At 33.8% G+C, this 21,932-nt stretch overlaps 1 protein-coding gene across 3 annotated transcripts in view; it reads left to right on the top strand.

Annotated features, from left to right (window-relative positions):
• Nucleotides 1-21,932, top strand: part of ARFIP1 (ARF interacting protein 1) — a 136,512-nt gene that overhangs the window by 71,370 nt on the left and 43,210 nt on the right. For all 3 annotated transcript variants that reach the window (XM_074229124.1, XM_074229123.1, XM_074229125.1), the window contains 3 exons: nt 485-706; nt 8,475-8,632; nt 21,757-21,931. In XM_074229124.1, the coding sequence (XP_074085225.1) occupies nt 485-706; nt 8,475-8,632; nt 21,757-21,931 (555 nt within the window). The remainder of the gene's footprint in view (nt 1-484; nt 707-8,474; nt 8,633-21,756; nt 21,932) is intronic.

Raw genomic sequence — 21,932 nt, 5'->3', positions numbered from 1 at the left:
TTACTGGATCTAGCAGCCATCTTATTCCTGTTCAGAAGTTTCCAGAACCTCCTTGTCTACTCAGGGAAGCTCACCTTTTTTCCCCCTGCCGTTCAGGACTCTCCATATTCTGGCACCATCCCCACTAAATTCACTAAAAACCTAAAACTTGTATTTCACTAAGAGAAATAAATTTTATTTGACAGAATGTAATTAGCTAGTTAACTCCAAATACTGTCTGAAAACAAATGTAAATATTCAGATTAGTAAGAGTTGAGACTTGTTCAGTAAACAGTCTTGCTGAATCCTGATAAACTTCTAAAGAGTCAGACACTTTTCAGTTTAGTATACATTCTGAACTTGGGAGGGGTGATTGCATAAGATTTCAGCTAGCTCTTTGGAAGCCAAAAAAGGGTGGACACTGCACGTTGTAACATATGTAACTTTGGGGTTATTACATCATTTTAACTTTTGTTCTAAATGAAATTTAACTTTCTACTTTTAGTGTACTCGTCAAATTATCTCTGAGAAGTTGGGTCGTGGCTCGAGAACAGTGGACCTTGAACTAGAAGCTCAGATTGATATATTGAGAGAAAACAAGAGAAAATATGAAAACATATTGAAACTGGCTCAGACACTGTCCTCCCAGCTCTTCCAGATGATACACACTCAGAGGCAACTCGGAGATGCATTTGCTGACCTGAGTTTGAAGTCCCTGGAGCTCCATGTAAGGAGATTGGTGGGGGTGGGGTAAGGGAATAAGCAGAACACATGTAGATATATATACATGCCATCACACATGTGTTATAAGAGAATTAGAGACCATTTTTAAAAATATATTTTATACATGATTTAGGGAAACCTTGTTCTGAAGACAATAGAAACATAAATAAATTTAGAATTAAAAATAAAAGATACTAAAGAAATTATTAATGAACTTGTTTAAGTTTCCTCCTCACATATTCTGCATCTCTGTTCATTATAAATAATCAGAATTGTATGACATGCATTGGAGGGGATACTTTATGTACTCTCTAAAATGATCCATTCAGCCAAATCAACATGAGCTAGAATTCATGAGCCACGTGAAATGAAGAAACAGGGTGTATCACCTAAGGAAAAGAGACTTAAGGGACACATGCTAGCTATCTTCCAAAGATTTCAGTGGTTGTCTTATGAAAGAACCATTGACTTTGTTCTTCATGTTCCAAAGGACAGAACTAAGAGCTGTAGAAATAGCTTATCAAGAACAATTTGATAATGATTAGAACTATCCAAAAGTACATTGGACTGCCTCTGGATAGAATGAATTCCCCATTTCTTATCAGAGGCCTTCAAGCAAAAACCATAACTTCTCAGTTACGTTGCAATAGATTTTTTTTCTAGTATATGTAGAACTAGAGGGGCAGGTTAACAAGCATTATCTTTAACTGTTATTGGAATATTATTTGAGATACAGCATGGTGTAATGAAAAGAATACTGGTTTTGGAGTCAGAAAAATTCAGGTTTGTATCCTTCAAGACACTTTTTTAGCTTGGTGATTTTTAACTTCTTTTAAGACTATTATGTTGTTGGGAACAAGTGATAGAATATGTATTGTGCTTCCAAACCTTAAAGTCTAAAGTAAATGTGATCTATTATTAGTGATATTATTCCAGCTCTGAGATCCTGTGGATATTGTTCATCTCAAGTTTGGAAGAATTTTTCAGAGAAAGTAAATGTGGAAGGATCTCAATTTTTAATAGAAGAGAGTACAACAACATTCCCTTTTTACTTTTTCAGTTAGCAAGCATTTGTTTTCTCTCCCTTCACATAAGTTTGGGGAGGGATGGAAAATCCTAATGACATGGATGCATAGTTAAGTCATCCCAAATTGTCACATTGGCTTTGTCCAAAAATTGCATATCCCCCTTGACCAAGAGATAGCACTGCTAGACCTAAAGATGACGACCTAAATGTACAAAATAATTTATAGCAGTTCTTTTGTAGTAGCAATGAATTAAAAATTAAGGGAAGTGACCAACATTTGGGAAATTAATGAACAAATTACAAATTATGGTATATGTATGTAATGAGCTGCTCTCCTACTTCCTTAAATAAAACCAGTCACCACCATGTCTTGCCTGTTAGGGAGTAGTAACTTGAGCAGGTAGAAAACTCTGATTCATCTGAACTTGCCCAATCCTTTAGTCTTATGTGGTAATGGCTTTTGTTAAGTGGGCAAGTGGTTACCTGCTTGACTGACTTGATCATATATCTGTTATTTACCTAAGCCATTAGTGTAAATTTTGAATTGTAGAATATAAATTTTAATATTTCTTATGAAAAGTATTCATTTGATGCATAGTTATTATTTGGTTATCTGTGTTGACCCAAACTTTCTTATTTTTAAGAATGAGTTTGTGTGTGTGTATGTGTGTGTCTGTGTCTGTGTTTGTGTGTCTGTGTGTGTCCCGCTTTGAATTATTTCTTATCTGTTTCAGGAAATAAGAGCTTTATCAGGGAAACTTGCAGCAAAGATATTTTTCCCCATTTTATTTTTCCCTGTTAATATTAGCTTTCATGTATTTGTTTATAAAAAAACAAATTTATATTTCAGAATAATCCATTTTATCTTCTGCTATCTTCTTTATTTCTTTGGTCATGTATTTTTCTTCTGTTGGTAGATCAGGTGGATATTTTGTCCATATTTCTCTAATGTGCTTATAAAACATGACTTTTTAATATCTAGATCATATATCCATTTAGAGTTTATCTTGCTATAAGATGTGACCTATTCATTTAAAGCCAATTTCTTCATACTACTACCCAATTTTCCCATCAATTTTTTGTCAAATAATGAATTCTTTTCTCAGGAGCTCCAGAGTTTATGTTTATTAAAAACTAGGGTACTAGATTCATTGACTCTCTGTCATGTACCTGATTTTTTCCACTGACTGATCACTCTGCTTAAATTGTCAAATTGGTTTGCAACTTACTGCTTTGTAGTAGCTTGAGGCTGGGCATCAATACATATATATATATATATATATATATATATATATCTTTCTTTTCCACGTTTCATTATTTCCCTTGATATCCTTGACTCTTTTGCCTACGTGGAAATTTCATTTTTATTTTTTCTAGTTCCTCAAAGTAGTCTTTGGTAGCTTGATTAGTGTGGCATTAGTAAGTAAATTTATATGTGTTGTCATTTTTATGATGATGACTTATTCTACCCCTGAGCAATAAATCTTTTTCCAATTATTTAGGTTTGTATTTCTGTAAACAATGATTTTTGCAGCAAATTTTTCCTGATAAAGGTATCATTTCCAAGATACAAAAAGAACTGATTCAAATTTATAAATTTTTTTTTGATTTTTCTATAATTTTACTTTCAACACTAAATTCTTTCCCCCTCCTTCCCATTGAGAAAGCAGAAAAGCAAAACCTGTTACAAACTTGTAGTCCTGCAAGCACAAATGCCCATATTTTCCACTTCCAAAAAAAGCTACCTCAGCCTTCTCTCTGAGTCTTTCATTTCTCTTTCCAGAAATGGGTTGCATGTTTTTTCCTGAATCTTTCTGTAATTATGGTTTAATTTTGTTGATCAGAATCCCTAGGTCTTTTAAAGCTATTTGTCTTTACAATATCATTGTTATTGAGGAAATTATTCCTAGATTCTGCTTACTTCACTTTTCATCAGTTCATACTATCTTCCCAAGTTTCTCTAAAGCTATCCCCTTTGTCATTTCTTATAATACAATCAATCATTTTCCATCACATTTACATATCATACCTTGTTCAAACATTTCTAGTTGATAGTTACCCCTCAAATTCCAGTTTTTTGCCACTGCAAAAATTGCTGCTATAAAGTAGCTTTTGTATATATTGCAGACTTTTCCCTTATTCTTTGTTCTCTTTTCAGATATAGATCTAATACTGCTGGGTCAAAGGGTATAAGTTTAAGTAGCTATTTGAACATAGTTTCAAATTGCCTTTTTAGACTGGCCCACCAATTCATGGGTTTTACTACCAGTGCATTGGTGTATCTATTTTTACCACAATTTCTTCAACATTTGCTATTTTTCTTTTTTGTGAGCTTTACTAATCTGATTGGACATAAGATAGTACTTCAGAGTTGTTTTAATTTTCATTTCTTAAATTATTAGTAAGTTATTTATTCTTAGATTTCTTCCTCTGAAAGCTGTTTATTCATTGCACCATTTAACACTTGGAAAAGACCCCTTTCCCATTAAAAGGATATTATTAGACTGTTGTCAAGGGGAAAAAAAAACCAGGCTATTTTTAGCCATATGAAAAAATGTTCCAAATCAATACTAATTAAACAAATGCTAATTAATCAATTCTGAGATTTTACCTCACAGATTGGCAAGGATAAAAAAATTATAAAGATTGAAGAGGCTTTGAGAAAAAAAGGCATAATGATGAACCTTTGGAGAACCTATGAATACATATTAGAAAACAATTTGAGAACATTCTAGAAAACTGTTTGGAATTACACACAAAAATTACTGTGCATAAATGATCTAGCTATATACTGCTCCCAAGCCTGTGCTCCAGAAGATCAAAGAAAAAAAAAAGGTCAAATATGTACCAAAATATTTTTAGCAACTCTATATTGATGACAAAAAACTAGAACCTAAAGGGATGCTTATCAGTTGAATGACTAGGTAAGTTATGGTATATGAATGTGATGGAGAACTAATGAGCTAAGGAGTGATTTCAAAGAGGCATGGAAAGACTTAGAAGAGCTGATGCAGGGTGAAGTAAGCAAAACCTAAAGAAAAATTTATAATTTATATAATACAACAGTGCTAAAAAAACTTTGAAAGGTATTCAGATTGTGGTCACTATGCTGACCATCCATGATTCCAGAAGAACAATGATGAAACATACCATTCATCTCCTTGAGGAGAGATGGGAAATTTAGAGTACAGTATGAGACTTTTTTTTTAAATATTCAGCCAGTGAAGGAATTTGTTTTGTATGACTGCATATTTGTTATAAGGAATTTGGTTTTTTTTCCTCTTCTCTTTTATTAGAATGACAGATGGAAAAGAACAAAAATAAATTTTTAATTAAATGTTTCTTTTAAATTAAGAGGTAGGAATGGGTACTACAAATGTGTAATGTTTCACGCACTTTCAAATGAGATATTGTTCACTTGGCTATTTCTATTTACTAAAAGACCTGAGTGGGAATAATCTGTAAATATTTTGTAATATAGTAATAGAATACATCAATAAAATTTTTTAAAAAAGGAAACTGAATATGAAGTAAGGTATTTATTTTTGTTTGAGCAAATTTTATTATGATTTAGAAAAGTTTAGAAAAGGTGGAAAATTAAGTAACATTTGCAAAAGTTATATTTTCAGAACTGTTACAACCCAGTTGCTATATATTTCTTAATTCCTATTTGGCAAAAGGTATGACTCTTTAACAGCTTTACTAAGCAGTTCTCATTTTCCCAAGTTTTTACTTTAATAGTAATTAGCAACAGTTACTTTTCACACACAGGAGAAGCCAGAAATAGACTATTTAATCGTTTCTCTTTTTTTTTCCCCCTTGTGAACCAGAAAATTTTTGCTTCTCCCTTTAACAGTAAATTTCTCTTCAGCAGTTCAGTTTCCTAGGTCTTGATAGGAAGTGCCTATCTGTTTACTTTTACTTTAAGTGTCCTTTTAAGATTTTGACAAAATTTGAGGTTTGGACTTGCTAAAACCATGAGCAAGAAATATTTCTGTCTCATATGTATGGATGTGTGAATTGAGGCTGAGAGGCAATATTGCTCAAAATATTGAGAGTCTAGAGACAACCCCAATTTACCAGTTCAGTGTCCTTTACTGTATACTACACTGTCCCTCTTATAAAAGCTTCCTTATCTAATATTTAATTAGAATATATCTGAGTGAAGTCTAACCTCATAAACTTCACTTCGCTTATTAGAATCAACTCATAATTTTTCATCTATGTTTCTAGTGGTGAAGGGAGAGAGGAGCTTAATTTTAACCTTTCGCTTTTAAAAGATATTTTCTTTTGTATGTACTGATGCTTGTGTTCCTATAGTCTTGGCTCTTTTTGATCCTGTCAATCATTTTAATGATTACTGTAATTTAAAGAGACTTAAGTAAAATGTGGACTTTAAAAAGTAATTACTAGCCTACAGTTTGATAAGTATCAAGATGTTCCAGCAGGATTTAAAAATATGTCATGAAACCTTTTTGCTTACTGCTGAGGTGGTACATCATTTTTAAGTAAAATAATTCTAACAATAAAAACCATTAAAAGTTTAATAATCTTTATTTATGGCTAACTCTATGAAATAGCTCCCAGATTGATCCTGAGGAATTGTGGAGATAAATTAGCGAAATAAAAGCCAAATGTTATGAGGACATGACTTAGAAGGCATGCTTAATATACTATACTGAAAGAGAGGAGGAAAACTATAATTTTACCATTTTATTATAAAATTGCAATAAGAATGGTATCAAATCACCCAGTCCAACTCTTACCATAAAGCCTGCACCTTGCCACTGTAACAATACCACAAGTAGTTCTTAATTTAGGAACTGCAAATGAAATAGGACATGGAACCCAAATAAGGTAATTCCTTCTTGCTCTCTCTACATTTTATCAGTCAGTCATCAACAAGCACTTATTTAGTGTTTGCTGTATTCCAGACACTAGGTTGAGCTCCTGGGATACAAAGAAAAAAAGCAAAAATAGCCTTTTTCACAGTATTATATCCTCTAGAGGGGGATCTTTATTGTTCAGACTTAATATATTTTAAAACTGAAGCTCTTTTTATTCTCCCACTCTACCTCCAATAAAACTGTCTGACTCACAACTTGTATAATAGCAACTGTGTTCAGCAAACCAAAATAAAAAAAAAAATGATCCTTCTGCTCTTATTTGTGTTCAATTTTACATATGCATTTTTATTTCTAACAGTTGAGGGGAGGGAAGGGAATAATAAGTGTTTATATAGCATCTACTATGTGCTAGACCCTGCTAAGAGTTTTACAGATATCTCATTTGATCCTTATAACAACCCTGTAAAGTTGGTCCTATATTAGCCCCATTTTACAGTTTAGAAAATTGCAGCAAGCAACAGTTTAGTGTCTTAACAGACATAATAATTAGTAAAGTATCTGAGACTGGATTTGAACTGTGGTCTTACTGACTTTCCAGACCCAGAGTTCTCTCCATGACAAAATCAACTGCCCCATAGGAGAAAAAAACAGCAATGTATATTATAGACTAGCACTCTTGGTTATCCTGAGCTGTGAAATTTTGATAACCAAATTCAAAGCGGGGGGGAGGTCATCATATGGAGGAAAAGGGCTTACAACATAGTAAGAGTGATTAAACTTTTTAATATTTTTTTCTTGTTAGATTGTCAGCCATTTATTTAGGGTAAATTTTTTATTTATAATAATGATGGTGATTGACATTTACATTGTGCTTTAAGATTTGCAAAATGCTTTATATACATTGTTATTTGAGCCTTGCATAAATCTTGTCAGTTAGATACTGTAGGTATTATCCCTCTTTTACAGATGGAGAAACTGAGGCTTAAGGGGACCAAATGATTTGCCTACATTCATGAAGGTAGTTAAAATTAGAGGTGGGATTTTAATCCATGTCCAGAACTCTCATTACTGCTCAGTGTTAAGTAGAATGTAGAATCCAAGTCATAATCGAATTGGTTTGTCTTTTTAAAAATGTATCTAGTATTTTATTTTCCCCAGTTACATATAAAAGCAATTCTAATATTCATTTTTAAAATGTTGAGTTCCAAATTCTCTCCCTTCCCCCTTCCTCCCCCGCATTGAGAAGGCAAACAATTTGCTATAGGTTTACATGTGTAGTCATGTAAAACATTTACATATTAGTCAGTCATAATTGTATTAATTAATTTTGGCCTAATTTTAACATAATCAGGCATTTCAATCAAGCAGTAGTAATACATCAGACTCAGGGCATCAAAATATTCAATGATGTGTGGTTCATAAGATTTTTTTTATATTTGAAAATGCAATCTGTAATATTTATTGAATAAAATGCAATGTATAAATCAGATTCACTGAGTGTTTTTTTTATTGAATCCATATCTAGAACATGGTTTTAGAATTACCTGGTAGATACTAAATACAAGTTATCAGGGGAAAATATGTTACTATGTACTAAGAAGATAAAAGTTATCCAAAATATTTCATTTTTGTGGAGTTATCTGTTTGCCTATAAAAGCTGCACATTTATGTTATATTAGTAAAACATGCTTCATCTTAGGTGTTTTGGGTCTAGTGATAGTGTGGTTACATATAAATAAATTTTTTTTCATCCAAGTTTAGTTAATAGTAACTATTTTTCCCTTTTAAGGATTAAAAGAATAAAATTGTTAATCTTGATTTCTAGATTATATAATTTTCTACCCGTTATGTTAATTTTTATAGTTTGTTATATGATTTACATATTTTCTTTATTTCAGGAAGAATTTGGCTACAATGCAGATACCCAGAAACTGCTGGCTAAAAATGGAGAAACTCTTCTTGGAGCTATTAATTTTTTTATTGCAAGTGTGAACACTTTGGTGAGCAAAACAATAGAAGACACATTAATGACTGTGAAACAATATGAAAGTGTCAGGTGAGTATATCTTTTTGTCATATTGACCATCTTTTGGACAGGACTCAAAACTGTAGTTTATGAATCTTAATTGGTAAAATTAATTTTAAGGTAACTTAAAAATCAGGTAATTAATATAGAATAACTATTAACTTATGACATAATGTACATAAGGGTTTTCATTTTTTTTCCTTCCCTATCAGGAAACTTGGGTATGAGTGGAAAGAAAAGAAAATCCATAATATAAATCTTTTTATAAATAAAAGAATTCTAGGCCTTAGTCAATAGCTATTGTTCCCTCTTACCTAAAATAAAATTTTTTGTCCAAATTTACTGCAAGATAACATGAAGTTTCTCATAAGCAAGTCTCATGATCATCAATACAATAGAATTGTCTTAGTAAGATGTTTCATCTTCTTTCAGTGTTTACAAGTCACTTGTCTACTTTTCTAGAGATTTTCTCTGTCCCTTAGCAGTTTGGATTTTTAAGCTGTCCAATGCTGTCTCTCATCCAGGACACTTAAAAGAATTAGATTTAATTGTGGTTATAAGTAATTTTGAACTGTTTAGATTAAAAAATACACAGAACAAAGCATTTTTGCTGGTTTTGTTCTTGATTTAATGGACAAGTTGAAGTTGCTGCTTTGTTCTGTTTATGACTACTAATGATTTTCTTTTGAGATTAAACTAAATAAGTTTCAGGTGCATTTTTTTTTCAAGAAACTACCCTTAGTTAAATAAATGTAAGTATAAAATGTTGAACATAATTTTAGATAGTTAAATAATCTGGTTAATTTTGTTAATCTTTTAAGGGCCATTGCTACTGCAATGTAACTATATCTAATTAGTTCCATGACTTCTAAATTTTTTTCTTTTTAAAAAAATATTACCAGGGCAGCTAGGTGGTACAGTGGATATAGTACCAGCCCTGGAGTCAGGAACACCTGAGTTCCAATAATTATCTTGCTGTATGACCTTGGGCAAGTCACTTAACCCTATTGCCTTGCAAAAAAGAAAAAAATATTATTTGTTGTTTTTCAGGTATTTCTGCTATAAAAAGCTCTTTCATGATAGCCCGTATCTGTAAGGAAAAGCTATTGGGCATGGTAGACATATTAGAGGAAATTTCCTTTAATAAAAAGACTTTCATGGGCAAATTTGGTCTAAGAAACAAAAATAAATAAATAAATAAAACTCCCATTGCCCTTTTATGTTTCTTAATTTTCCATAAGACAATATTTTTTCCCCACTGATACCCAAAAGCCAATACTGGGAAGGAAAAGAAATACCCTTGGGATAAAAGATGAATATATACATTTAATTAGATTCCCTAGTTATCCGATTCCAAAGTCATTACCCTTTCTCCTCTACCTTCTACTTCTACCCCTCCTCAGCCCTCTCCATTCCCCTTCCAGACCAACCTTGATCCTTTTCCTGGATTCATAATTTTTTTCCTTTGCTACCATATTCCTAGACATTTTGACTTTGTAACTTAAATCATCTTTGAATCCCAATCTCTTTTTTGACTGCTTTTTAAAATTTTTCACCTACCAATTCATTTTTTTCAATCTAATTCTTGGATTGTAGTAAATCTTATAACTGATCTTATCCCTGTCTCTTCTCCTTCCTACCAAATTAATATGTTTTTTAAAATTTATTTTATAATTAACATGCAAAGGTAGTTTTCAGCATTCATCCTTTTATAAGCTTTTGAGTTCCATACTTTTCTACCATTCTCCCTTCTCTTGGCTCTCCCCATGGCAACAAACAATCTGATAGAGGTTGAACATGTATAATCATGTTTAACATATTTACATATTAGTTAAGTTGTGAAAGAAGAATAAGAACTAAAGGAGGAAAAAAACATGAGAGAAAAAAAGCAAAAAATAAATTTTAAAAAGTGAATAGAGTATGCTTTGTTCTGCATTCAGAATCCATAGTTTTTTCTCTGGGTTTGGATGGCAGAGGAATAGATTAGGGACAAAAGAAATAATAGTTAATGACTTTGGTAACTTATTGTTTAATAAACCCAAAGACCCAAATTAATATTTTTAAAATACTTAAAATAATTCTGTGTCCCTGGCTGCCTCAGAAGATTCTAGGGGTTTATTAAAGCTTCCAGGAGCAAGTCCACATTTCTTGGCTATTAACTTAAGTGTCCACTGTCCAAGTCTGCCTTTATAGTTTTCTCTCTATTATTCCTTGACATCATTTCTCCATTCTAACCAAATGAGAAGGTTTAGTGGTACTTGCTTCTGTCTCACTTATTCTGGTTCCTTACATGAAGTGCCCTTCTTGTCTTTGCCACTAGTTGATTCATACTCAGATCAGGTACTACTATGGGGCTTTCTCTTTAAGTGGGTTGTGCCATCTCTCAAGTCTTTGAGCACTTGTCTGGCCCAAATATTTTATCATGTTTTATGTGTCTAAGTGTACACTCTTGAGGGCAAGGCCTATGCTTTATGCTTTTGTCGTATCTCTAGCCATGCCTCATACAGACTCTGCAGAAAGACTCTCAGTGAATGTTTGATGCCTAAGTAAATAGGTGCCTCAAGTAAACTTCACCTTCAGGATTAGCGGTTTGACCTCTAAAACTCCGAGTGAGTGAGGCTAATAGAAATTCTTAATTACTCTTCATTCCTTTTTGCAATGCCTTCGTTTGGTCAGCATCACTGTTAGTCTCATCTCTTGCTCCAAATACATGTATTGGGAAAAACTATTAAACACTTTATCCCTGCCCAAGAAAGGGTGCTTTTATATTAAGTACATTTTAGGAAGATTATTGTTAATGAGTTGATGAAATTTTCTATCCATTTTATTCAGAAACAAAGACACAGACACACACATACACAAGCTGAAAAACTAGAAGCTTTGTCTCTGTCTATGCTGTTGTCCTTGTGATCACAGGCTAGGTCAGCTTTCTGTTCAGATTATAACTAGGAAGCCTGAAACTTGAGCTAAATTAAAGAACACCTATAGGCTAGATCTCTACCTCATTGAGCAGAGCACATAGATTAACTGAAAAGTTGTGAATTAAATGGCATCTCACATATTTCTAGACTAATGAGGAAACATACAGCTTTTGTGAAGTAGTTAATAGTTCCTTAAGCCATTTGTTTTGTTCTGCTAAATGTTTGTAAATTTGTCCCTGTTTGCCTCAAGCGAAGTAAGCTTGCCCATATCCTTAACTTGGTTATCAGTTTTTGATCTTCTCTCCTAGAATCCTTTTACCTTATGAATGTAATCTATGGTGTTTTATGAACTCACCAGCCAAAACACTTCAGCACTTCAGCAGATGAATTAAAGTTGAAACATTGAGGACAGGAGATTAAAAGAGAAAACCCCAATTAAAAATTTCTGTGATAAAATTTTTCTACTCCTCTGTCAAGACCAGAAATATGTTGACTTTTAGGGCAAGGGTCATCTGTTTGATCAGGATAGCAAGTGGCAATTTGAATTAATGCCCGGGTGGCCTTTTAGTTCTGACTATTATGCATTGTGTAAGATTATTTTCCAGCCCTCTGGTGCTTAGTGTATAGCTAGTCTTAATAAGAGCCCATTCAGCACTTTTTATTGCTGCACAGCAGCTACCAACAAAGAAGCCACTTGTATTCAAGGGTTTTCCTATATGGACACCTGTCCTCTGGAAATTGGCTTGAGAAGCATCAGCTCATTTTTGACAAACGATCAGATAGCATTAACTTTTCATCCTTTTCTAAATGGTCTGAATTCAAATTGGCAACCAAGAAGTAAAACATTGCTCCACCCTTTTCAAACTGAGAGTTATTTTTGTTATTTTAGAAGAACCTGAGAGGATTTTTAGATTTCAGCCAAACTTTGTGACTTACCAACCTGCAAACATTTGCCCTTGCTTCCCTGCCCCCATAGCTGCTTATACTCTTTGGGTATGGGATGTTGTCCTGCACACACTTTCTCTATTATATATTGAAATCTTTCCTGCCCAGCAAAGACTTTCTCCATTGAAACGTCTCAATCTCCATTATCAATAATAAGCTTTCTTTCCACACCTTTCATAGTTCTTTGTTGACACCTTTTTTCATGTTTTATTTTGGATTATTTTGTGTTGTGATCAGTCTGTTCTTTCCTCAAAGCTTCTTGCCCGATAAGACTGAATTGTCTCCTCACAATAGACTAACTGTTATGGGGAATGTTGTGGCATTGAAAATTTTTCCTTGTTGATAATGTTTTTCATCTCTAGATAGAATACTTATGGGCTTATTAGTTCAGCACCATGAATTTAGATTTATTAGAATTATTATTATTCTAGGTATTTCAGAATCATTTGTGCCTGGTATTAAATTGAAGTAAAAGACATAGATATTTTTTCTTTTGTCTTATTTCTTGACATCAATTGGTGACTCTTTGTAGCAGTTATGTTTTTTTGACATTTCATTTTATTTTTTCCATTTACAAAAATAATTTTCATCATCCTTTTGCAAACGTTTGAGTTCCACATTTTTTGACTATTCTCCCTTCCCTTCTCCCCATGGCAACAAACAATATGATCTAGGTTGTACATGTACAATTGGGTTTAACAAATTTCCATATTAGTCATGTTATGGAAGAAGAATTAGAACTAAGGGGGGAATACCATGAGAAAGAAAGAAAAAAAACCAAAAAGTTTTTAAAAATGAACATGATATGCATTTAGAGTTCATAGTTTTTTTAATCTGGAAAAAATTTCCTTAACAAATTTCATAGGATTGTCCTTGATCACTGAACTACTAAAGCAAGGAGCTGCATCCATCATAGTTTGATCATCTCACAGTGTTACTGTTAGTATATAAAATGTTCTTCTGTTTCTTCTCACTTCACTCAGCATCAGTTCATGCAAATCTTTCCAGACTTTTCTAAAGTTCAGCCAATCATGATTTCTTACAGAACATGATTTCTTACATAACATTCAGGCACTATAACTTGTTCAGCCATACCCCAACTTCCAATTCTTTGCCACTAAGAAAAGATCTGCTATAAATATTTTGTGCATGTAGATCTTTTCCATTTTTTATGATCTCTTTGGGCTACAGATCTGATAGTGGTATTGCTGGGTCAAAGAGTATGCCAGTTTTATTGCCCTTTGAGCATAGTTCCATATTGCTCTTCAGAAGGATTGGATCAGTTCACAACTCTACCAGCAGTTAAAGAAATCTTGCTTTCATATTTTATTGACATTGGCATTTGTTCTGTGTAATAATCTCATTGATATAAATACTTGTTCTTTTTTATCACCTGAAGAAAGATTCATCCCATTCCCAGAGTGGAATGGGAAAGGAGAGCCAAGCATGCAAAACTGTAAAGATAGAATTTTTTCAGTATATAATCATTTGTGTTTGAAACATTGTGATTTCCCAGCCTTATCAGATAATAAATTTATATCTGGTATATGTCCAGTCACTTGCAAGTATGAAAGTGTTATGTTGAGACAGTGTGATGGAAAGAATCACCAGACTTTAGAATCAGAAAACCTGAGTTCATTCTTCACCTGAAAAATGAGGCCATTCTTCAACTATAAAAATGGTTAGAATAGAGGATCTCAAAGTCCTTTCCAGTTCTAGATCTGTGATTCTATAGAAATGCTTCCTTTTTTATGATAATGATTCCACAAAAGATCAAAATTACTGTTTGAATGTTATCAATGATTATCTACCATTATTCTCCTACATTTATGTAATTAAAAGTTGAGAATACTCAGAGAGTATAAGGTTGAAAACCTCAGAAGTTGCCTTTACAAGGCATCAATGAGATGTCCAAATAACAAACTTAACTTTTAAATACCAAAACTTACCAAGATGTATACATTTTTCCTACTTTACAATGAGGTAATTTAGTTTTTTGTGTTTAACTGTAAACAGAAATGGTGGTATTAATACTCCTTAAGGGTTACATACAAACACACACACACACACACACACACACACACACACACACACACATAAATTTTTAACTTTATTTAACCCCGTACTGCTTGGCTTCAGACATCTAAACTTTGTGAGATTGCGTCTACTTTTTATAAAATTTCCCCCTTTTTCCATCATTAACATGTCCAATCACTGTAGAGTCCACATTAGTGTTTTTATCTGCATAAAGGTATTTGGAGAGTAGTTATCCATATTATAAATATGTGGTTCAGAAAGTAAGATTAAAACTCCAAAATATGTCAAGTGTTATATTTTAGTCATATCACTTATCATGTGTAATTGTAATATAGTTTTTTTGTATTGAAGCTACTATAAAGGCAAATTCTTGGTTCAAAGAACAAAAACATGTAGATTAAAAAAGTTGACCAACCCAATGGATTGTTCTTTCATTGGCAATAACCAAAAACAACCCCCCCCCAACCCTTGCCATTGTCAAAGCAGAAATGAGGCAAGAAAATGAAAGAGGAAAGAGGAAAGAAAGTGTTTAACCCCAGAAGGCAGTAGACAACAGAAGAAGAAATGGAAATTAGAGAAGCAGAACCAGTGACTGAGACACACAGAAATAGCCAGGCATTGTTGGAAGAAATTGCAGCCCATTATGTTCTTTTTATAGAATCATCTTCTTATAATGATGTCACTTTACATTTTTGACTCGAATGAAAAGTAGAGTGAACTCTTGAAGTGGAGAAGGATTCTTCTTTATATCCTATTAAACCTGGAAATGCAAGCAAGATAGAAAAGTGGATTAAAACTGGCAAGCAGGGTGATGTGATATGTTGTGTTACTGATGCAGAAATCATGGTGTTTGAATGCTGCCGACCAGCCAAAGGGCACTTAAAACCGTGGAGGACTAGATTTTCTGGAAATGAAGAAAGCCTCTTGGGAGAAGGCGACTTTGATCTTTAGTTCAGTAATTAATCGTCCAGAAATGTAGCTATATATCTCTGCCCTGAAGGTCGTGCAGCTGCATGTCCTGTCCTTTGCCCCGTCATTAGAAGGAGGTAGATAATCAAAATGCAAACTGACACCAAAGATTGTTTTTTCCAAGAAAAGTATGTTTCAAGGTATCTCTTGAGGTCAGGATTCATTCATTTCTATAGCCACTTCCATCTTCATCCATAACTACATAATGATAAAAATAACAAGTGCTCCTGAGAAGGTCCACTATTCACCAAGATATTATTAAATTATATTCACTATTATCTAACAAGAAAAGGGGAGTTTTTAATACACTTTAGAAAGATTTTTATAAATGCAGTTGTAATAATCCTTTTTTGTTTACCAGGCTATTATATTCATGAAAAAGGTATGAATCTTTATATTATGCATAATTCCATTTCAATTAAAATTTGTATCTGTCATTGATTGATAAAAATTGCTGTGTATCCAGTTTTATTGTTTAGACTACAATTCTTCTAACTTTTCTGTGCAAAGATATCTGTCATGTTAGGGAATATGGTTGTTACTGTATATATTACTGGGTTTTTCCACACAGCTCAGTAGGATAGTGGTGATGACAACCCCTATTGTTATTGCCATCACTGTTCTGGGAAGTCCCAGGCCCATTTTTTGGCATTCTGGTGAATCTGAAACCTCAGGCTATAATTCCACAGATGCAGAAGAAGCATCCTCTTCTACTTAACCTTTTGATTCACTTTTCCCCTTAAATTGACTGCTTTAATTCAGATGAATTCAGCAGGCATTCATTAAATTTGTTCTATATGCTAGGAATTGTTTTAATTGTTGGGAATAAAAGGATTAAGAATGGCTTAGTCCCTTCCCCTGGAAGTGTAACAGCATACACAACTAAGAAAATAACAAATACAGAATTATTTCAAGGTGGGGAAGAATGCTCACATTGAAGTGATTGAATATGAGCCTTGCACAGGAATTTCATGGAACTAGTTCTCAAAAGGTGTTCAGAATTCTGAGGAGAAAGTTAGGGAACCTTCTAGACCTTGGGATCTGTAAATGAGAAAGCAAGGCTATGGGAAATAAAGAACCCTACCTCTGCTTCAAATTGCAAGAAAGCCTGTTCTTAGACTGCAGAAAGGGGCCAGGATATTAAGGATTTTAAATCCAGCAGAAGAGTAACCTGGTGAAGCCATAAATGAAAGTTATGTGAAGATTATAGTTATGTATAAAGTAACTGATTGTCATTTTCCCCCTAATCTAGATACTGCTTGGTAAAATGATTAGTGTAAATAATCCCTAATGAATCCAGTGAAGAGATCTATTATTTGAATTCTAATTCATATTGCATATTTCCATTGAGCTGAAATCTGTTATATTTTGGACAATGTATCAGCTACATGGGACCACTTAACAGGATATACTATTTTCACTAACTAGAGCTCAGCTGTAATTTGAGTGTCTTTTCATGAAAGATTTTTAAAAAATCATGATCTGAGATTCTGACACATTAAGATATACTCTGTCCTAGGGCTAAATATTATCTTAATCACTGATAATGTCTAACTCATAAGGGATCTACAAAACGTCTACAGAAAGTTAAAATTACCGGTTCAGTCCTCTATTTGAATGTATAGATGTGTTCAAAGAAATATTTTTATAAATACACAAAAAATTCAACAAAAACAATCCTTTCCCTACTTCAGATGCTCTGATATTGTTGTTGTTCCTTCTGGTTATGCTTACTGCAACTCATTTACTTCTCATCCTGGAAATTCTCATCTGTTTTTTAAAAGTTGTCCAAGATGAGGACTATCTACAGGCATTCCCCTACATTTCTCAGCCTTGCCCTTACAAGGGATACCAGTGGAACACATGGGTTGCCCATCTCTTGTTTTTGCTACATGACCAGCCTATTTCCTTTTCCAATTACATATCCCTCTAATGATTTCTTTAAATTGCTAATAATTCTTTAATTGCTAATAAATAGCAATGTAGTATATTCTCCCTTCCCTTGTACCTCTCCATTTCCTACTGAGTGACATGAAGCTTAAGAGACTATATTATTTTATGACTTGATCAGACACTGTGGTTGACCACCGAAGTAGGCCCATATAGAACAAGAGGAGGAAAAGCTAACTTACCTTCGGCAGATGATCTCAAGCTTTTTAAGATTTTATTTTGAGTTTTACAATTTTTCCCCTAATCTTACTTCCCTTCCCCCCACCCCCACAGAAGGCAATTTGTCAGTCTTTACATTGTTTCCATGGTATACATTGATCCAAATTGAATGTGGCAAGAGAGAAATCATATCCTTAAGGAAGAAACATAAAGTAAAAGAGATAGCAAGATCAGACAAGAAGATATCATTTTTTTTCTATATTAAAGGCAATAGTCTTTGGTCTTTGTTCAAACTCCACAATTCTTTCTCTGGATACAGATGGCATTCTCCATCACAGAAGGCCCCAAATTGTCCCTGATTGTTGCACTGATGGAATGAGCAAGTCCATCAAGATTGATCATCGCCCCTATGTTGCTGTTAGGGTGTACAATGTTTTTCTGGTTCTGCTCATCTTGCTCAACATCAGTTCATGCAAATCCCTCCAGGCTTCCCTGAATTCCCGTCCCTCCTGGTTTCTAGTAGAACAGTAGTGTTCCATGACATACATATACCACAGTTTGCTAAGCCATTCCCCAGTTGAAGGACATTTACTTGATTTCCAATTCTTTGCCACAACAAACAGGGCTGCTATGAATATTTTTGTACAAGTGATATTTTTACCCTTTTTCATCATCTCTTCAGGGTATAGGTCCAGTAGTGGTATTGCTGGGTCAAAGGGTATGCACATTTTTGTTGCCCTTTGGGTGCAGTTCCAGACTGGAGAGCTAAATTCTAATAGGGAAAGACAGTACATAAAGGGAAGCCAGAAAAGGAGAAGGTATCCAAGGATGGAGGAATTCAGACTATAGCCTGGTGAAAAAGAAAGAATTAACTCACTTGGGCTCCCTGAGTGGAGATTCTGGAAGGAGGGAGCCATCCAATCAGGTGGAGGGCCTGCAGCTACTCAACTGGTGTGATAGACTAGGAGAAAGTTTTCTGGGACCATTTCAGTCCAGTGCAATTCTTAAAAATTCCTTAACATTAATGACATGTCAAATATTGAAGTCCATACCGTATACATGTAATATTTGCTTCAGTCTCAGCTTTGGATTTTGCACAATTAGTGTTCATCAACAGAATAGAAAATTTATTTAGAAGTTGTGTGTAATCTACTTACCATCCTCTATCAGTTAAGTTAACTGGTACCTTTTTTCTGCCACTGACTTTATTCTTCACTTCATGATTATTTTTTTCTATCTATATAAATTTAGCATTTTAATCATGCTTCTTATTCCTTCATGACATTTCCCATATCTTACTTCTCCCTCTCCCCCCCTCTTATATATTGCCATAGCCTTAGTTTATGCATGCTGGGCCATTTCTTCTTTAGAAAAAGGGGTTCTCAAACTTAATTTACTAAACAATTGAGAAAAAATGCTGTCTTGTCTACAAAGAAAAGGATTAACGTACTAGGTGGATTGGAGATATTTTTGATGAGATAGCTAGGTAAAAGTATCATTCACCTTTATCAGAAAATAACTATAGACACTGTTATTCAAAATACTAATTGTTCAGAAGTCAGGTCATAGCCCTCACTTTGACAACTTTTGATCTAAACTGCTGGCAACGTCATCGTCCAAATCTCTCTTATGAACTTTCATTCTCTAGTGAATGTCATTCATTGCCAAAGTTGCTATTATTTTTTTTTGCTCTTGATGTTGATTGTGATATTGCAAAGAACATTGTTCTCTCCTCTTTTGAAATACTCTTCATTGGAATCCCTTTCTTCCACCAGTCTCTACCATTTATGATCATTTTTACATGGCTCAATTGTTTAGTAGTGTCCATTTTAATCACTGGCCGTGCACATGCGCAATGGAAGACAAATGACATACCTGCCTCGGTTGTAGAAATTGAAATTCTTAGATGAGAATCTTAGGTGAGAAACTGGGTTTTCAGAAATCAGTTGAGAACAAAGTGCATTCAAAGTAGAGGAAAGCCTACCAAATGTGGAACCATTCCTGTGGAACCATTCCTCAGAAGAGACCTCTTTCTCTTCTGCCTGGCTTACAGCTTAAATCTCTCAATTATTTTCCCCTTAATACAACACAAAGGCACTTACCCATGTTATATACAAGGGAACCATTATCTTTAACTTCAGCAATCACTTAGTGTTCCATAACTGAAGGGCACATCATAGCTTCTTATTGTTTTAACAAGCTAACTTGTTTACTAAATAGTATTCACCCATGGAAACCACAAGATACTGCTTATTCTTATAAGTTTATATATTCTTCAGTTGTATCTGATCAATTTTTAGTATATTCTACATATTCACCTATAACAGTTATCACTTTTTGCTTTGTGACCTATTTACACCAGTAAAATGAAGGTTTTAGAGTTTCACTAAGTATACATTAAAGCATCAGATGATGTCTCTCCATAACAGGATTGAAATATGATAAATGTTCAATATAGACAGGTTTGTGGTGTTACATATGTAGAGAGTAGGTACAATTTTATTATCTGCTGCTTTCTAATATCTAAAATCAGTTGTTTTCTATTAGAAAATCTAAAATTGCAGTAAATCACTGTGGAATAGAATACATTTTCAATATTATTTATCACAAGTGGAGTTTGAATCATTTTACCAGGAGTGCAGATGATTTAAAGCAATCTTTATGTGATAGGTTCTATGAGAAATTGTTAAGGATTAAAAGTGAAAACTCATGGTTGTGAAACAGAATAAAGCTTGAATGGGGATCAGTTGACCCTTATAAGGATCACTCTTATGACCTTGACCTTGTCATTACATTCAGAGGACTGGTTTTCAACTTAAGTGAAATTTAAGAGGATTTAGTAATCCAGGGTTTGCTGGAAGGGATAATATTAGGAAGAAGCTGTGTTTTTCTGAGCCTTTTCAATATGATATTAACTTGCATTTAAATTAATTGCAATCATTCCTTGACATTCCCACTTTTCACTTTCCAAGTTTTTGTTATTTGTGGATTGACCATCAATAATCAAATGGGAATTTTTGGAGATTTGTGGCATATTTTAGAGAATCATAGATGAATGATGTTTGTAAAGAAAATTTCTTTAAAAATGTCATAGGGGGCAGCTAGGTGGCACAGTGGATAGAGCACCGGCCCTGGAATTAAGAGGACCTGAGTTCAAATTTGCCCTCAGACATTTAATAATTACCTAGCTGTGTGACCTTGGGCAAGTCATGTGACCCCATTGCCATGCAAAAACCAAACTAATTTAAAATTTTTTTAAAAAAAGCTAATGTCATAATGCATGAATTGTATAACAGTCATTTTTATCATTATCCTTAATATACATAATTTTTTTTCTAGTTTTTGCAAGGCAATGGGGTTAAGTGGCTTGCCCAAGACCACAAAAATAGGTAATTATTAAGTGTCTGAGGCTGTATTTGAACTCAGGTACTCCTGACTCCAGGACCAGTGCTCTATCCACCACTATAGCTGCCCCCTACATATATAATTTTTACAGATAATTTTGTTAAAAGTTTCACTGTGAAAAAAAACAAAAACAAAAAAGAAATGAATAGCATTTTCAAAGGGGCAGCAAGGTGGCACAGTGGATAGAGCACCGGCCCTGGAGTCAGGAGTACCAGAATTCAAATCCAGCCTCAGACATGTAGTAATTACCTAGCTGTGTGGCCTTGGGCAAGCCACTTAACTCCATTGCCTTGCAAAAAAAAAAAAGAAAAGAAATGAAAAGTTTCAGTGTGCTAAAGAGTTGTATACTGTCTTAAAAACACCTCCTCTTTGTCTCTTTACCATCCAGACCCAAGCACACCATTTTCTCCCATAACAGTCTTTGCATCATACACTTTTGTGTAGGATAAGGAAAATACAAAGCAATGTCTGTAGCTACACCAGCAACTGTGAAGCCTGCATGGAATGCAAGATGCTATTCACGCAATGTAGAAGCTGCAGCTTCTTTATGAGTGTAGTGTGTTATTTTATTTGTTCTGTGTATCAAATAAATATGATCAGAATGACTCAAAATAAAGGCTGGGGAGGGAAGCATACAGTAATCATGGTTTTTCACATTCCACACCCTTAACCCCCATGAATTTCAAGAGACAGCTAACTTATACAATTAAACCTTGTATGTAAATATGTTGATATTCTAACTTGTCCTATAAACTTGTTTCTTGCCAGGATTGAATATGATGCATACCGGACTGATTTAGAAGAATTGAATCTTGGACCACGTGATGCCAACACTCTGCCAAAGATTGAGCAGTCACAGCATCTGTTCCAAGCACATAAGGAAAAATATGATAAAATACGCAATGATGTGTCTATCAAATTGAAATTTCTAGAAGAAAATAAGG

Source organism: Macrotis lagotis, chromosome 3 (assembly GCF_037893015.1).
Source record: "Macrotis lagotis isolate mMagLag1 chromosome 3, bilby.v1.9.chrom.fasta, whole genome shotgun sequence".
Lineage (NCBI taxonomy): Eukaryota > Metazoa > Chordata > Mammalia > Peramelemorphia > Peramelidae > Macrotis > Macrotis lagotis.
This window is presented reverse-complemented; position numbering and strand designations above follow the sequence as displayed.